Source organism: Ranitomeya variabilis, chromosome 7 (genome assembly GCF_051348905.1).
Source record: "Ranitomeya variabilis isolate aRanVar5 chromosome 7, aRanVar5.hap1, whole genome shotgun sequence".
Taxonomy (NCBI): Eukaryota; Metazoa; Chordata; class Amphibia; order Anura; family Dendrobatidae; genus Ranitomeya; species Ranitomeya variabilis.
This window is the reverse complement of record NC_135238.1, coordinates 22595762-22614290: the sequence shown is the minus strand read 5'-3', so window position 1 is coordinate 22614290 and position 18529 is coordinate 22595762. Positions and strand designations below refer to the sequence as shown.

The 18529-nt window shown below is 42.3% G+C and overlaps 1 protein-coding gene across 4 annotated transcripts in view; it reads left to right on the top strand.

The window, feature by feature from the left end:
• Positions 1-18529, top strand: part of CASKIN1 (CASK interacting protein 1) — a 178682-nt gene that overhangs the window by 146392 nt on the left and 13761 nt on the right. Inside the window, exons 5-14 of one of the 4 annotated variants that reach the window (XM_077274484.1) lie at positions 472-567; positions 1031-1161; positions 6324-6432; positions 7135-7243; positions 7997-8091; positions 8665-8782; positions 10446-10637; positions 11573-11671; positions 15568-15683; positions 18458-18527. In XM_077274484.1, the coding sequence (XP_077130599.1) occupies positions 472-567; positions 1031-1161; positions 6324-6432; positions 7135-7243; positions 7997-8091; positions 8665-8782; positions 10446-10637; positions 11573-11671; positions 15568-15683; positions 18458-18527 (1135 nt within the window). The remainder of the gene's footprint in view (positions 1-471; positions 568-1030; positions 1162-6323; positions 6433-7134; positions 7244-7996; positions 8092-8664; positions 8783-10445; positions 10638-11572; positions 11672-15567; positions 15684-18457; positions 18528-18529) is intronic. The other 3 variants (XM_077274487.1, XM_077274486.1, XM_077274488.1) reach the window with 3 other exon arrangements.

The following is an 18529-nucleotide window of genomic DNA, read 5'->3' as shown; positions in this document are numbered from 1 at the left end:
GAATCAGAATCATATCTGTGCGGCACGAAGCGCATAAAAGGGAATATTTTATGTAACATAATATTAATGATGTGTATAAATCTGCAAATTCATAGACGAGGGGAAGCCGTCTCTTTCGTCGCAGAGTTCAGTCGAGGTAGCCGCCTCTTTTGTGAAATTTTATATCGCCTTTTTTCCTTTGTGAAACGTGCTATAAATGCCGGTGTATTTATCTAGGTCGGGTGTTAGGCTGTGAACATCACAAAAGATATTTATTTATCCTGGAAATGCTTGGATTAAAAAAAACCAATGTTGGCAGGTTATCGACTTCAATAGAAAAAAAAGTGCAATACTTAATTTCTCCTGCGGAGGTGCTGTAGAAAAAAAAATAACACTTGGTGATTGGTTTGTTCCAAATTACAGATGGTCGCTGGGGATCTCAGCACGTGATGATGTGGACAATTTAGTCTCACTCCATTTTTTTTTTTCCAGTCTGAGATGTTACTTCAGCACCAGTCGAACCCCTGTATTATGGATATCTCTGGTAAAACTCCTCTGGATTTAGCGTGTGAATTTGGAAGAGTTGGGGTAAGTTTATCACATCAGTATTTAGTATTGCAGTACCATTTGTGGCCACTAGATGGTGCTCTCATACGTTCTGCAAGTTGTAGGCTCCTCTGGGGCGGGATTAAATCATTCTCCTGCCCTAGAAGACCCTGCTGGACCTATCTAGGCTGCACAAGATCGATCTTCTGACCGACAGATCGTTCATCCACCAAGTCGACATGGCTCGAAATCAAGCGGAAAGCGCTAAATAAAATAAATAAATAGAATATTAGAATATTTTTTTGTAGGTTCCTTGCCACCAATAACTTCTTATGAGCATTATCAGAACTAACGGATGGGTGGGATGATGCCGTGAATGAGCCCAGTGCAGAGAATGAATGAGACGGCGAGTCCATCGTGAGATCTGACATCGGTGCCAGAGCTCTTAGTTCTGCCATTGAATTATTCATTATCTGACAGCGGGGTCCGCCTCTATCATTTGCAGGTTGTTCAGCTGTTATTAAACAGTAACATGTGTGCGGCGCTGCTAGAACCGAAGCCTGGAGATAGTACGGACCCCAACGGGACCAGCCCCCTGCACCTGGCAGCCAAGAATGGTCACATTGATATCATAAGGTAAGGGGTCTTTAATAAAAATATGTCATATGTTATAACATGACACTGACACTTGGTACAGGATAATGACACTGACACCCGGGGTGCAGGATAATGACGCTGACACTGGGGTACAGGATAGTGACGCTGATACTGGGGGTACAGGATAATGACGCTGACACTCGGGGTACTGGATAATGACGCTGACACTCGGGGTGCAGGATAATGACATTGACACACGGGGTACAGGATAATGACACTGACACCCGGGGTACAGGATAATGACATTGACACTCGGGGTACAGGATAATGACACTGACACCCGGGGTACAGGATAATGACACTGACACTCGGGGTACAGGATAATGACGCTGACACTCGGGGTGCAGGATAATGACACTAACACTCGGGGTACAGGATAATGACACTGACACTCGGGGTACAGGATAATGACACTGACACCCGGGGTACAGGATAATGACACTGACACTCGGGGTACAGGATAATGACACTGACACTCGGGGTGCAGGATAATGACACTGACACCCGGGGTACAGGATAATGACACTGACACCCGGGGTACAGGATAATGACACTGACACTGGGGTACAGGATAATGACACTGACACTTGGGGTACAGGATAATGACACTGACACTCGGGGTGCAGGATAATGACACTGACACTCAGGGTACAGGATAATGACACTGACACTCAGGGTACAGGATAATGACACTGACACTGGGGTACAGGATAATGACACTGACACTGGGGTACAGGATAATGACACTGACACTCAGGGTACAGGATAATGACACTGACACTTGGGGTACAGGATAATGACACTGACACTCGGGGTACAGGATAATGACACTGACACTGGGGGTACAGGATAATGACACTGACACTCGGGGTGCAGGATAATGACACTGATACTTGGGGTACAGGATAATGACACTGACACTTGGGGTACAGGATAGTGACACTGACACTGGGGGTACAGGATAATGACACTGACACTTGGGGTACAGGATAATGACGGTGACACTCGGGGTACAGGATAGTGACACTGACACTTGGGGTACAGGATAATGACACTGACACTCGGGGTACAGGATAGTGACACTGACACTTGGGGTACAGGATAATGACACTGACACTCGGGGTACAGGATAATGACACTGACACTCGGGGTACAGGATAATGACACTGACACTCGGGGTACAGGATAATGACGCTGACACTTCGGTTCTCTCCTTTGGTATTTTATCTCCGTGTTGTACATGGCAGTACAGATTAGTTACGGTCAGATGCGTCTCACTGTTTCTTGCTGCACTAATAAAATATTTGGTAATAAATGCCCAGGCCCAAGTTTCTTATTTTCCGTTGCCTCGGTCCGTCAGCAGACATGAGCGTTGGGAATAATGCTGATGTTACTGCTGTTAGCAGCCAATAACCGTGATATACTGACAGCTGTTATAACCTGCACCGTTCTATTCATCCTTATAACAGAACTGAGGAAACAGCCAAGAAACTGCCACACTCAGAAAACATGGCGGTCGTATATACACTGGACAGCAGCTTTAGAGATCTGTTTGTGGAGTAGAAAAGTAAAATGCGTTTGGAGGGAAGGATATTACTGCTGCTCGAGCACAGTGCCCCCTAGTAATAACTCAGAGAGGACGCTGGAAGTTGTACATCAAGGACTATTCATGTGCCTTGCACTGAGGAATGTAGCGTGCAGAGTTGAGGAAGCTTCATATTTACACTTCAGAGTTGAGGCACACAGCATGACAGCATAAACTTCTTTGGATACGCTTTAGATTTGAGGCACTTAGCTTGATGGTTACACTTCAAATTTGAGGTGGTTACACTTTATCATTAAAGCACAGAGCTTGCAAGATGCACATCACAGAATTATGCAGCTGCACTTCAGAATTAAGGTACAGAGCTTGACAATTCAGAGCTGCGGTGCAGAACTAGGTGGTTGCACTTCAGATTTGAAGCACAGTTTGAAAGTTACACTTCAGAGTAGAGGCAATGAACTTAGCAACTACATGTCACAGTTGAGGCACAGAAATTGGTGCTTCTACATCAGAGCTAAGGCACATAAGTTGGTGGTTATCAATCAGATTTAAGGCACAGAACTTAGTGGATAACAATCAGATTTAAGGCACAGAACTTGGTGGTTATCAATCAGATTTAAGGCACAGAACTTGGTGGTTATCAATCAGATTTAAGGCACAGAACTTGTTGGTTATACATCAGAGTTAAGGCACAGAACTTGGTGGTTATATATTGTATTTTAGACCCAGAACTTGGCAGTTACACATCACATTTAAGAAACAGAACTCGGTGGTTATACATCACATTTAAGGCACAGAACTTGGTGGTTACACGTCACATTTAAGGCACAGAACTTGCTGGTTAGACATCACATTTAAGGCACAGAACTTGGCGGTTACATATCACATTTAAGGCACAGAACTTGGTGGTTATACATCACATTTAATTAAGGCACAGAACTTGGCGGTTATACATCACATTTAAGGCACAGAACTTAGCAGTTACACATCACATTTAAGGCACAGGACTTGGTGGTTATACATCACATTTAAGGCACAGAACTTGGTGGTTATACATCACATTTAAGGCACAGAACTTGGTGGTTACACATCACACTTAAGGCACAGAACTTGCTGGTTACACATCACATTTAAGGCACAGAACTTGGCGTTTACACATCACATTTAACGCACAGAACTTGGCGGTTACACATCACATTTAAGGCACAGAACTTGGTGGTTATACATCACATTTAATTAAGGCACAGAACTTGGTGGTTACACATCACATTTAAGGCACAGAAGTTGGTTACACATCACATTTAAGGCACAGAACTTGGCGGTTACACATCACATTTATGGCACAGAACTTGGTGGTTACACATCACATTTAAGGCACAGAACTTGGTGATTACACGTCACATTTAATGCACAGAACTTGCTGGTTACACATCACATTTAATTAAGGCACAGAACTTGGTGGTTATACATCACATTTAAGGCACAGAACTTGGTGGTTACACATCACATTTAATTAAGGCACAGAACTTGGTGGTTATACATCACATTTAAGGCACAGAACTTGGTGATTACACATCACATTTAATTAAACCACAGAACGTGGTGGTTATACATCACATTTAAGGCACAGAACTTGGTGATTACACATCACATTTAATTAAGGCACAGAACTTGGTGGTTATACATCACATTTAAGGCACAGAACTGGGTGGTTACACATCACATTTAAGGCACAGAACTTGGCGGTTACACATCACATTTAAGGCATAGAACTTGCTGGTTACACGTCACATTTAATGCACAGAACTTGCTGGTTACACATCACATTTAATTAAGGCACAGAACTTGGTGGTTATACATCACATTTAAGGCACAGAACTTGGTGGTTACACATCACATTTAATTAAAGCACACAACTTGGTGGTTATACATCACATTTAAGGCACAGAACTTGGCGTTTACACATCACATTTAAGGCACAGAACTTGGTGGTTACACGTCACATTTAAGGCACAGAACTTGGTGGTTACATATCCTATTTTAGACACAGCTTTTTGCCGTTACTAGCTGCAACAGGAACAATCTTTTTGCACAATGTATCTCATAACAGGTGGTTAGCCGGATGGTTTTGTCATTGTGTCATATCTCTCTCTAAAACCAGGGCATCTTACCGTATTTTTCGGACTATAAGACGTAACGGACTATAAGACGCATTTTATTTTCAGAAGGAAAATAAAAAAAAATTAATGTGTCAAATGGGGGTCCGTCTTACAGTACGAATTCAGCTTACTGGGGGTATTCAGCAGCGCTGGTGGAGCGTGGTCACAGGGGGTGTTCGGTGGTCCAGCGATATGACTCCTGTCCCAGACTGGTGCAACAGGTTCTGCGGTGCTCATGGTGCAGGGGCTCCGCTGACATTTTCTTAAAACCCGGAGCCCCCGCACATCCATTGCTGTGATGCAGTGGCCTCTGGGAACTCCCATCCCAGGCTGGTGCGGCAGGTTCGTGTGCTGAGATCTCGTCTACTAAGATCTCGGAACGAGATCTCTTTGCTGAGATCTCAATCTGAGCATGCGCCGCCCCGGCGGCCATTTTCCTGGAGGTTACCGCATTGCACTAATGGATGTGGGGGCTTCAAGCTTTCACTAAATGCCGGCGGAGCCCAATGCACCACAGAGCACTGTTGAACCTGCTGCACCAACCTGGGAAGGGAGTGTGATCATTGCCCTGCAGCATCGGACCGCCGCAGAATCGCCCGACTCCTGCTGCTGCCATACTACTTGTAAGTATTTTCTGACTATAAGACGCACCCCCATTTCCCAACAAAATTTTAGGGGAAAAAAGTGAGTCTTATAGTACGAAAAATACGGTAGTTTGTGGCTGTACTCTACTCATAGAGCTAATAGGTCCACTATTCACAGCAGATCCACTGTGCAGTTGGCAGTCAAAAAATCTCCTTATTGGACTTTGGGGTCACTACTCTCCAGTTGCGGTGGGCCAGAGAGCTGTGAGCTGCTGTAGTGAACTCATTTATTAACTGTCTATTCATTGTAATGGCCCCATATAATACTACTCCACTGTAGAAAATCTAGCAAAATCTAGCAAAAAAGGAGACTCTTATATTAAAGGGGTTGTCTGTGATGTGACCTCACCTTTAACTTCTCTGGAGAAGAAGACGGCTTTTCTCACTACAATTTTATATGATTTTTGTTATTTGACTCTTCCATGATTTATTTCTGTCAATGACCGTGTAAGGAAGGTCAATCGGTCTCGGTGAGACATGGCTCCAGGGGACGGGGGAGAGACAACACCTTCCAGTTTTATTCTGCTTTACAGGCTGTCATCTTCAGCCACCCGGGATTCAACGCTCGGCCATAGCGGAAAGTGTGATTGCAAACTGCTTGATGACAGTAGTTCATTGCTCTCTGTTATTCATCCTCTAGACAATATGAAATCGCTTATTATTCAGAGATTTATCCTGCTGGGATTTGTAGTCGAACATGGATGGAAGGGGTCAAGGTTCTGACTCGCAAGGGAGACTCATAGTCGGCCATTTATGCGCCGCATTTCTGGTGAAAACTATTTTATGTCTTTTTAGGCTTCTCCTCCAAGCGGGAATTGATATCAATCGTCAAACCAAATCTGGGACAGCTCTACACGAGGCGGCGCTGTGCGGGAAAACGGAGGTGGTGCGACTCCTTCTGGACGTAGGTATCTGGGAAGCCGGGCGCACATTATTACAACCATCCACTACTGCCAGCCTGGATTCGAAAAGTGCCGATAATCTGGAATTTGTACGATGATTATTCCGGACAATCAGATACTACCACTCCAGGGCACACATCTGACATCTGACATTTTTGGGGGAGAATTCATTGTTCCTTGGGCTATAATCTTGCAGATATATAGTCCGTTCTTATTGCAGTCCTATGGACCTCTATCTAATGTGGCAACGGAAAAAGATCCCGTCTATAAACGCCCCGGAGGGTTAGATTCTGTAGAGAGACATTTATTTTTATTTTATTTTTTTACATCTGCTGGTCCCTAGAGTCCAGGAGTCCTCAGGGGCCTGACTGAAGCTGAGCACATCAAAGATAAACCCGGAGGGACCACACGAAATAAAACTAGGCAGCTATAGGGTACAGGGTCCCAGCGGTTTACTTCTCTTTTGTTTAACCCTAAGTCTCCATATCTTCCTGAACTCGCTGCACTGACTCGTTTTCTTCCATGTATTTATGTAGGGAACAGTTTAATAAAAATACAGTCTTTGATTTAAGAAGAAAAAAAAAACGGCGCCACTTCTGTTTAATATTGCAGCGTTACTGCAGTACCAGATACAGCCTGTAGCAAGGGGGGGCGCTGTGTAAAAAAAAAAAATCCAATTTTTGCTGCATGTGCTTTATTTGCAGAGCGGGATCAATGCTCATGTGCGGAACACCTATAATCAGTCAGCGCTGGATATCGTCAATCAGTTTACAGGCACCCAGGCCAGCAAAGAGATTAAACAGATGTTACGAGGTAAGGAACCTCGCAGATAAACTCATATTGGCAGTAGAACTCCTCAAGGGTTCACTAGCCCACCCTTCCATAACCTGAGGTCCAAATCTCCAACCCATTGTTTACCCCATATTCAGTTCCTCTAGAGGCGTGAACCCTTAAAGGGTTATTCCCAATATAGTTTATCTCTATCCAAAATGTACTAATCGCTGGGGTCTGACTGCAGGGACCCCAATATTCTCAAGAAACGGGCACTGAAACTCGAGAACCAGGCCCTGCAGCGCTCAGTCTAGAATAGAGCAGACGTGCGCATGCTCAGCTCATGGCAGTCCCCTAGAGAATGAATGGAGCGTGGGTCGGGCATGCGCACCTCCGCTCCATTCAAGACTGAGCCCGGTTCCTGGGTTACAGTGGTGGTCCCAGAGGTCGGACCCCCAGCGATCAATAAGTTATGGTGTTATAGATAATAATTTTCTTTCTTGGGAATATCCATTTAACAACAGTAATGTTGTGGAAGGGCCCCGGACCTGCGGGTCCCTCTGTGTACTGCTGCTCACAGTAGTAAGGGCAGTAATGCCCTAATGGCGGCCCTGGTGGAACCAACCAAGGGCCCCATTGAATACATATGGTCTTGTCTGTCTATATTGTGATTTCTTAAAGGGGCCTGTCCGGTATGACCTTCCATTACCGCTGTTCGTAAATCTATATGATACATGACTACATTGTAAATATACATTTGGTGACTCTTTTTTTTCTCGCCCCCTTCGTTCCCAGATGCCTCCGCCGCTCTGCAGGTCAGGGCACTAAAGGATTACTGCAATAATTACGATCTGACCAGCCTCAATATTAAAATGGGAGACGTGATCACGGTGAGTCCTAAACATATACGACCTATGGCTGCAATAACTGCTGGCGTCGACTGAAACGGCGGCATCATGGGTCCCCTTGGTGCGGATTTCTTACTGTATGGGCCGATACTGTATCTCTCCAGTTTCATCCAGAGGCACCAAGTGGTTTTCTTCCTTATTCCAGATTTTCGTTTTTAGGGTAGATACTTTTTTCTCACTGAGGCATTTTAATAGGGAATGATCTAGGTTTATGCAAACCCTTGGGACTCCCTTCCTTGTGGATTTTTTTCTTCTTGACTTACAAATGCTTTTTTGTCTTTTAGTCGATAATGTTGTATCAGAACTTGGGTTCTATACGACTTTCTGATTGCATTGGGGCTAGGTGGGAATATCATACATGATCTGCAATGTTTTTCTAGTCCTGTATACCCCCCTTTTAAGCAAAATTTGTCAACAAAATTAGCAAAGTCTTCCTCTCCTCATCCCGGGGGCGACAGAGGGTCCAGGTTTTGCAACTACGGGCTAAAGCATCCTTATTATGCCTTTATCTGCACCATGTTCTGACTGTGGCTCTCTCTCTCCCCCTACGGGCAGGTTTTGGAGCAGCATCCTGACGGTCGCTGGAAAGGTTGCATCCATGACAACAGGACGGGCAATGATAGAGTGGGCTACTTCCCCGCCAATCTGGTGGAGGCCATCAGCAAGCGAACAGGCAAAGCCTCTAATATAACGATCTGTTCCTATACGACGTTTCTCCTCTTTACTCTCATCGAAATTTATTAATTACAGGGATGCAACTACATTTTCTCAATATTAACACCAACAATAAGAGTTCTGTAACAGTCTTCCATTTTAATTGGGATTCGCTAATTATTTTTAGATCCACATTCACTGATATTGAACATTAGGCCGGATTGAATGTGACAGGAAAAAAAAAAGCCTAACAATGGCAGCCTATTTAATTACATGGCTAATTAGTCAATGTGCGGCTTTATTCAGACAAGTAGTGTTCGGTACTGAGGCCCCCCGAGGGTTGTAAGTAGTGGGGGACATGTACCAAAGCCGGCGCTAAGGAAAAATGGAGCAGTGGTTCATAGCAACCAATCAGATTCCAACTCTCATTTTTCAAAGGCTCTCTGGAAAATGAAAGCTGCAACCTGATTGGTTGCTATGGGTAACTGCTCCAAGAATTTGAGGCCTAGTCTACAAGCTGCTGTTATTAACCTACAACTCCCAGTTTTTCCTGACAGCCTTCAACCTCAGAGTATGATGGGAGTTGTAGTTTCAAAATATTATGAACCACATCCCTTTCTTGTCGCATTCAGGGGCCATTTTTTTTTTATCAGTAAATTAGTGTCAGCAATTCAGGACCATTTTAGTTCCAACCCTGATCCCTCCTCAATGTGTAAACCCCGCACACTTTCCTCACAAATTTCCGAAAAATAGTACTCGGCAAATTTGGGACAGTTGGCATGTATGCGTGCATAGCATAGATGTCATATGATGACCATGAAAAAGCGGCCATTGTGGTTGCTGGTACTAGCCAATGCTTTCTAGCAGGACATCAGTTTAGCTCCGCCTCTTTGTCACACATATGACTTAAAGGCGTTGTCCAGAATTTTTTTTAAAATGGTCCAAAAGCAGAATATATATCCAAATGATAAAATAACCATTTTCTCAACACTCCAGTCCCTGACGTGACTGTGGTCATAAATCAGCTGAGAAGAGGTCAGAAAAAGACAGAACAAAGAGCAAGTCTCCCATGAGACCATCAGAACGAGCTCACTGATAGACTCTCAGATACCTCATCCTGCAGTCATCAAGAGACCGTGCAACACAGAAGGAAAACGGTGCAACATTTTTCATGAAACCCAACTTAGCCCCAGATACATGAATTTTAAGTAAAAAAAAGCATCTCTAAACCCCTTTAAGACATGTCCAGTGCTGAAAAAGAAAGGATGTCATCACGGCAGGATTGATGAGGACCACCAAAGTAAAATAGATCAATAGTGGTCATTTATTTTTACACGTTTCTTTCCCTTAAGTTCATTTTTCAAAAATCCCAAACCATCCCTTTAAGAGTTTACCGCTAATTGTATAACTTATCTGGGTTCCCTCAATGCGCTGCTCTTAGGAAGCGGAAGGACATGATGTATGCCAGTCCCATGTCTCCCTCAGCGACCTCCTGGCCGTATCATGCAATTATTCCCCTCCATTCATCATCGATTTAGTTGTTTCTACATCGTGCGGTGATTTTTTTTTCATTTCTTGTTTATGTTGATGTTTTGTTTCATATTATTTTCGGCATTATTTGTTACCGCCATGTCTTTGTTTTTGCTTTTGTATTTCCATTTTGTTGCCATTTTTACCTTTAGGTTCTTGGGGCTCATCTCCCATAGACAACCCCAGGCCACAGCCCACCTTCCGAAGGGCGCCAGTATGTAATGGTGACCCCCACCACTCCTTCCATTGCTTGATGCCACCACCACCCTCTCATCCAATGCTTTTCAGTACGTTTGGTTACCAAAAGTCCGGCAAACCTGCAGGGGATCTGCATTATTGCCCAGGTAGTCCATGCCACCATATCTGTGTTTGTATTTCTACACCATACTCCTATTTGCTTATCATTTTTTTACTTTATTATTTTTTAGTATTATTTATTGTTTAATTTTCATTATTATTTTAGGTTTATTTTTTACATTTTTTTTTTTCAAACCATTTTGGTCATGACGTGTATGTATGAGTGATCACTGGTTATAATGCCCGTGTTAAAGGTCTGCCGTGGATGCAGACTAGGGTAGCGAACCTAAGCCATGTGGTCTTTGCAAGCCATTGAAGATATCAGGGTCCATATAATTTGCCCCCATACACTTTATTAGCTATTGACTGAACTCTCTTCTTCCTGACTCTCCCATACATATGCGTGCTCAATTTGACTGAGCATGCATGTGTTCTCAAAGGGTAGTCTGCTGACAGACAGCCCTTATCTCCCGTGAGAAAGAAGGATGGGGCATGTTGAAATCCACCATGCCCGATCCTTATATCCCCTCAACATCTGCCATTGGTAACGAGTCAACACAGTTGAACAGTTCCGCTGATAACTGGAGGGTTTGGCCAACTTATTTATGTAGGCATCTATATTGTTTATGCTATCTGATACCAAGGACTATGAAAACTCAACTGGTTAAGGACAGGTACAATGAAGGCTCCTGCTCAGCCATAATGTAAATGACAAAATACTGTCCGCCTGCAGTCACCACTAGAGGGAGCTAGCGGCATTCATGCATACAGCTAATACGAATTACTCAATCATTTATCAGTATTCCGTAAGCTCCTCTGCTCCCTCTGGTGGCAGTTTGAAGAAATCAGATTTTTTTTTCTATTAAATACGGTACATTAAAAAATATAAAGTCCTGTAAGGAAAAAAAATGCAGACTTGCTCATGAATAGCATATTTCTATCTTTTTTACTTATAGTTATAATTTTTCCTCCATTTATAAAGGTTCTCGGGGATCAGAATCCAGTCCGTCTCATATGTCTCCCGGCCCAACCTCTGTGGCCCCTACAGAGGAAATTTGGGTATTGAGAAAACCATTTGCAGGTATCTTAGAAACACTTTCTCTAAATGCTGTTTTAATTTTTTTTTTTACACAGATATTACTTTATTATTACTTAGTCCTATGAATTTATGTTTTTAAGTTGGAATCAGGGAGTTATGAAGGGGTATTTCCATCTTGTAAAGTGAAGCAACTTGGCCCCGACCAATTATACAATACAGTAATGGCATATTTCACAAACGCTCTTTTGATTTTTGATTCAGTTGATGTATATAGGATGTTAATGCCAGAATCCACCAAGTAAATATTCTTCGCCTATCTGCACAGTCACTTGTAATATGAATGCAAATCAGTAACAGCTCTCTAGGCCATAGTCAGAAATACTACATTTACTGTAATATTGCTCCCATGTACAAGAATATAACTACTATAATACTTCCCCTATGTACAAGAATATAACTACTATAATACTGCTCCTATGTACAAGAATAAAACTACTATAATACTGCTCCTATGCACAAGAATATAACTACTATAATACTTCCCCTATGTACAAGAATATAACTACTATAATACTGCTCCTATGTACAAGAATATAACTACTATAATACTGCTTCTATGTACAAGAATATAACTACTATAACACTGCTCCTATGTACAAGAATATAACTACTATAATACTGCCCCGTTGTACAAGAATATAACTACTATAATGCTGCCCCTATGTACAAGAATATAACTACTATAATACTGCCCCTATGTGCAAGAATATAACTACTATAATACTGCCCCTATGTGCAAGAATATATCTACTATAATACTGCCCCTATGTACAAGAATATAACTACTATAATACTGCTCCTATGTACAAGAATATAACTACTATAATACTGCCCCTATGTACAAGAATATAACTACTATAATACTGCCCCTATGTACAAGAATATAACTACTATAATACTGCTCCTATGTATAAGAATATAACTACTATAATACTGGCCCTATGTACAAGAATATAACTACTATAATACTGCCCCCTATGTACAAGAATATAACTACTATAATACTGCCCCTATGTGCAAGAATATAACTACTATAATACTGCCCCTATGTGCAAGAATATAACTACTATAATGCTGCCCCTATGTACAAGAATATAACTAGTATAATACTGCTCCTATGTACAAGAATATAACTGCTACTAAATGGTGTCCCGATTCTAACGCATCGGGTATTCTAGATTATGTATTTATGTATGTATATAGCAGCCACATAGTATATAGCACAGGCCACGTAGTATATAGGAGTCATGTAGTATATAGCAGACAAATACTATATGGCCTGTGCTATATACTATGTGGCTGCTATATACATAGATATTGTAGAATACCCGATGCATTAAATAAAAAATAGTTATATACTCACCCCTGGGATCCAGCGAAGCTCCAACGATACGCGCACGGCTGCCGCCATCTTTCGTTCCCAGGATGCATTGTGAAATTACCCAGATGACTTAGCGGTCTTGCGAGACCGCTAAGTCTTCTGGGTAATTTCACAATGCATCGCCGGGAACGGAAGATGGCGGCCGGCGCGAGCAGCTCGGCGGACTACGGAGGGTGAGTATAGCAGGTTTTTTGTTTTTTAATTATTTTTAACATTACATTTTTTACTATTGATGCCGCATAGGCAGCGTCAATAGTAAAAAGTTGGGGACACACAGAGTTAATAGCAGCGGTAACAGAGTGCGTTACCCGCGGCATAACGCGGTCTGTTACCGCCGGCATTAACCCTGTGTTAGCGATGACTGGAGGGGAGTATGCGGGTCGCCAGGCACTGACTGTGGGGAGTAAGGAGCGGCCATTTTCTTCCGGACTGTGCCCGTCACTGATTGGTCGTGACTGTTTTGCCACGACCAATCAGCGACTTGGATTTCCGTGGCAGACAGAGGCCGCGACCAATGAATATCCGGGACAGACAGACAGAAAGACAGACAGACGGAAGTGACCCTTAGACAATTACCGATATATATATAGATAATACTGCCCCTATGTACAAGAATATAACTACTATAATACTGCTCCTATGTACAAGAATATAACGGCTATAATACTGCTCCTATGTACAATATAACTACTATAATACTGACTCTATGTACAAGAATATAACTACTATAATACTGCCCCCTATGTACAAGAATATAACTACTATAATACTGTTCCTATGTACAAGAATATAACTACTATAATACTGCTCCTATGTACAAGAATATAACTACTATAATACTGCTCATATGTACAAGAATATAACTACTATAATACTGCCCCTATGTACAAGAATATAACTACTATAATACTGCCCCTATGTACAAGAATATAACTACTATAATACTGCTCCTATGTACAAGAATATAACTACTATAATACTGCTCCTATGTACAAGAATATAACGGCTATAATACTGCTCCTATGTACAATATAACTACTATAATACTGACTCTATGTACAAGAATATAACTACTATAATACTGCTCCTATGTACAAGAATATAACTACTATAATACTGCTCCTATGTACAAGAATATAACAACTATAATACTGCTCCTATATACAAGAATATAACTACTATAATACTGCTCCTATGTACAAGAATATAACAACTATAATACTGCTCCTATGTACAAGACTATAACGGCTATAATACTGCCCCTATGTACAAGAATATAACTACTATAATACTGCTCCTATGTACAAGAATATAACTACTATAATACTGCCCCCTATGTACAAGAATATAACGGCTATAATACTGCCTCCTTTTCTGCGTGTTTACGGTTACAGCCGTGTACAGTGCAGTGTGACTGTCTCTACCTTTCCCCGGGGGCAGGAAGATCTCAATCACTTGTGTTTATCTTGTGATTGGGAACATTTTAGCTTTCTCCGTCCGCTCCGTGCACATTGCCCTATGGAGAAAAGCACATTCACCCAGTTTGTTCTGCAGAGACGACCTCTTTGTGTTTGTTAATAGACCATGGGTCAGTTCTCATTTGGCCAAAGCTGTGACATGATAGAACAGATGACGCTGCGTGGAGTCACACTAATGTCAGGGTTACGGGTAAAAGACAGATGTAGCGGTGCTGACTTGTGCATTTACATTTTTTACGTTATATTTGTGCAGCAAGGGTATGCAAATTGGCTCTCCTACAAATAGAAAGAAAGCTGTGTTTCTGGTGCCAGTAGGTGGCACTAGAGAGCTAACATACATGAATGTGGTTGAGTCTGAGCTGCAATGCCACACACGGCCTTGATACAATGATGGCGCTGTTCTTAAATGAAAGCAGCCATCTTTATAACTGGTTAACTCTGATATAACATTTTAGCTTTTAAGACTCATCACCCACTGGATTCCTCAGTCTCCTCTGCCGAGTTATGCCTTCCTTTCAAGTGTTCACTCTGTTAACCACTTCACTGCCGGTCCGCTGTGAGGCGCCACAACCTTCTTTTGAAGTGGATTAAAGGGGCGGTTTGCTATTGTCAATCGTCATGGGTCCTTTTCACAGATAGCAAACGCCGACCCCCACCCCATCCCCTGCCCGTGTGTCTCATAAATGATTCATTCTCACGTTTCCCGCTGTGTCTTCCATCGGATCACAGTTTATTTTTGCTTCAGTACCCGCCAGTTTTACTCGCCGCGCCAATTACATTACCTCTCTGGGTTAGCCAGAAGAAATGCCAGCCGTGTCGGAATATGTATACACTGAGGGTACCGAGATGCCTGGCTTGTCGGTATCTGGGATCGGTATAAAACACGAGTTGAGTGAGTCGTGCCCGCTGCCAGCTCAGCGACGGACGTGGGCATCAAGTATAGAACATAATGTCATGGGCTTTATACTCTGAACCCCCCATTCTGTTTAATACAAATATGTTCTTGCTCCCCATGCCAGGTGGTGATCGCAGCAGCATGGGCAGCACAGGAAGCGCCACCAGTGGTCGGAGCTCTGGGAGTGGCCAGAGTGCTGGCAGCGCCCATGCTATACCTGCTAACGCAGAGGGGGTCAAGGTATAATAAGTGGGATTATTGGAGGTATTAGTGAGGGACTGTGGGTGGCATCAGGTTTGGGTTGGAGTTAGGCTTTCCCTACTGTCAAAATATAGTTGGTGTAAAATGTACCCCTCTCTTTCCTTTTATACATGGGTGCTATAACATTTGCATCCTTTTTTTTAAGTCACACGTTCTATCTGTGTTTTTCACCATTATGGTCTATGGTGTGGTTCACATGCCCATTTTTTTGCGGGGGCGAGTGTCTGAAAAAAAAAAGGAGTCTTGTCCAGTTTTGATTATTACTTGCTGTCAGTGATGACACCGGAAGGGGGGGTGTCACACATATCCCACTGCTGTCACCAGTTTGTCAAGGGAACCCAATTCCGCTGCCTCCAATCGTCAGGACAATTACTGAATTGACTGATGAATGATGGCCATGGCTACTGCCACAGGGAACTCACAGTGAGGATATGATACATGCACCTCCGATTCCAGCTCATGGAATATATATATATATATATATATATATATATATATATATATATATATATAGTCACTGCCAACTCCACAATAACTACTAGCTGCCACCACCAATAGTTTATACAGGCCGATTTGACACCCGTTGCAGGTAGTGTATGGCTTCAGGGGAGCGGTTTACAGAGCAAAAGGAACAGAGCTATTAAAATGTGATATTTAATCTAGAAAGTTAGGCAGTATTTATAAAAGTTGTACAAAGATTATACAAATTGGGAACAAAACAGTACGGTATACATAATGACATAAAATAAAAGGAATAACAAAAGAAAATTACTAAACCTGATGTCACCAAAATGGCTCAGAGCTTAGCAGTGTGAGGTACTCCTTAGGAAATCGGACAGAACCCACAGCAAGCAGTACCTTCCAGGACGGAGAAATTGCCAAACACAAATTCTGATTTTTATTAGATCATACCTCATTTTGGGGCTGATTATGGGATATCCTAGGTCCTTTCGAATTTGATGAGATCCCCAGCTTACAGAATATTTTCACCCCTGAAGGTCCCAGGTGGTAGATATTGTGGTCATGTTTCTTATCGCAATTTTACCTGTCTATAAAGATGAAACATGGCATGGGTAGCTCAATCCATTGGACCAATATTAAGATGGAGGGGTTCTGCCGGCCTTAGGGTGATGTGAGTGAATGCGTTATGTTTGTCCCTTCGCTACGACGCCAAAAATATATCTCCCATAAAAACTGGATAGATGCAGACCCCAATATTCATTACTGAACACTGGCACCAAAAAGGCCGGGAGCTGTGCTTTGATCAGAGAAAGCTTATGCCTGGGAAGTCTACTCCAAGCCTCTGTGTGTAAACGAATGTCAGTCTTGGTGTGTTTTTCCCATAGCAAATCTCCTGTGTTAATTACCTGGTCACTGCAGGAGGTCCCTACTTCAATGGAGATTGAAACATCAGCTCTCTCTCACTTCCCCAGTTATAATTAGTTTATCTCTTCCCCAGCTATAATTAATCCCATATGAACAATATGGAGTCCTACTTCAATGGAGGTTGAAGTGTCAGTTCTTTCTCTCTTCCACAGCTATAATTAGTCCCATATGTTCCATGTGAGGGGGATATATCCCATCTCCGGAGATGTCTTGTAGATTTTAATTTTTCTCTGACACTTGCCCATTGAAAAAAATGGGTGCCCAAAAAAAGACAACGGGCACATATGCGTACCTTTTTCTATTACTGTTCCTGGGTAAGAGACACTTGAAAATAATATATATATATTTATTTATTTTTTATTTTTTTTTTGCATACCACAAAAACAAATGCCACACTGATGGTAAAAGTGGACAAACGGACCAAGAATTGATGAAAATTGGTTTGTTTTTTTTGATGTACGGGAAAAAAAAATGTCTGAATATGGCCTAACTCCACTCCAAATGTGAGTTCAGCTGTGAGGTTTAAAGTGTAACCCTGGTTTTAATTTTCATCTCAGAAATCACGTGAAAATAAGAAACTTTGTAATATATTATATGAGCGATATCCGCTTCTTTCTCCACCAGTTTTGCACTTTCATTCTCAAAAATTCTAAATTTTTGGTTAAAATCTGTATTCAGTGAAGACGGATTTTTACACTCGTGAGATAGGAGATGACAGGTGCTACTGATGGGATTGGAGGAGGAGGATGGAGCTAGAGGCAAAGCTCTTTCCTCCTCTCCATAGAATCCAAAAATCTGTCTTCACTGAATACTCATTTTAACCAGAAATTGAGAATTTTGAGAATGAAAGTGTAAACCTGGTGGAGAAAGAAGCGGATTTCTCTGATATAATATATTACAAAGTTTCTTATGTTCACGTGTACTATTGATTTATCATATAAAATTGAGTACGGGGGGTTACACTTTAACTTTCCATTTTATATGCAGGGGTCCAGGAAGCTGAGATCTGGGCTGCTGTTTGCGGGGTCTGTTTGCGGGGTCCTCATACTCCCTCTCGGAGCACCAGCCAGGGACGTGCAAATAGCAGCTCAGATCTCAGTTTCCGGAGGTAAAACTTAGTTTGGGATCAAGATTTTGCTTTAATTGAACTCGGTCCTTTTTGGGTGTTCAGGTTCTGGGTGGGCATATTGGGCATATTGGGCACATTTCTGCCACCTGTTTGGTTATAAAAAAAAATTGATTAAAATTTGCAAAACTTTAAGGCGATAGGAGAGGACATCACGTTCCATATTTCTCCATCTCACTTTTTTTCCCTCTTTACATCCTTTTTTCTTTTTGGTTTTGTCCTCACGTCCGTTCCATTTCAGCTGCTCGCCACTGTTCTTTCCCAGAAGGCATTGGGGCAGGAGCCCGGAGACGCCTGTGAGGGCCACACAGGT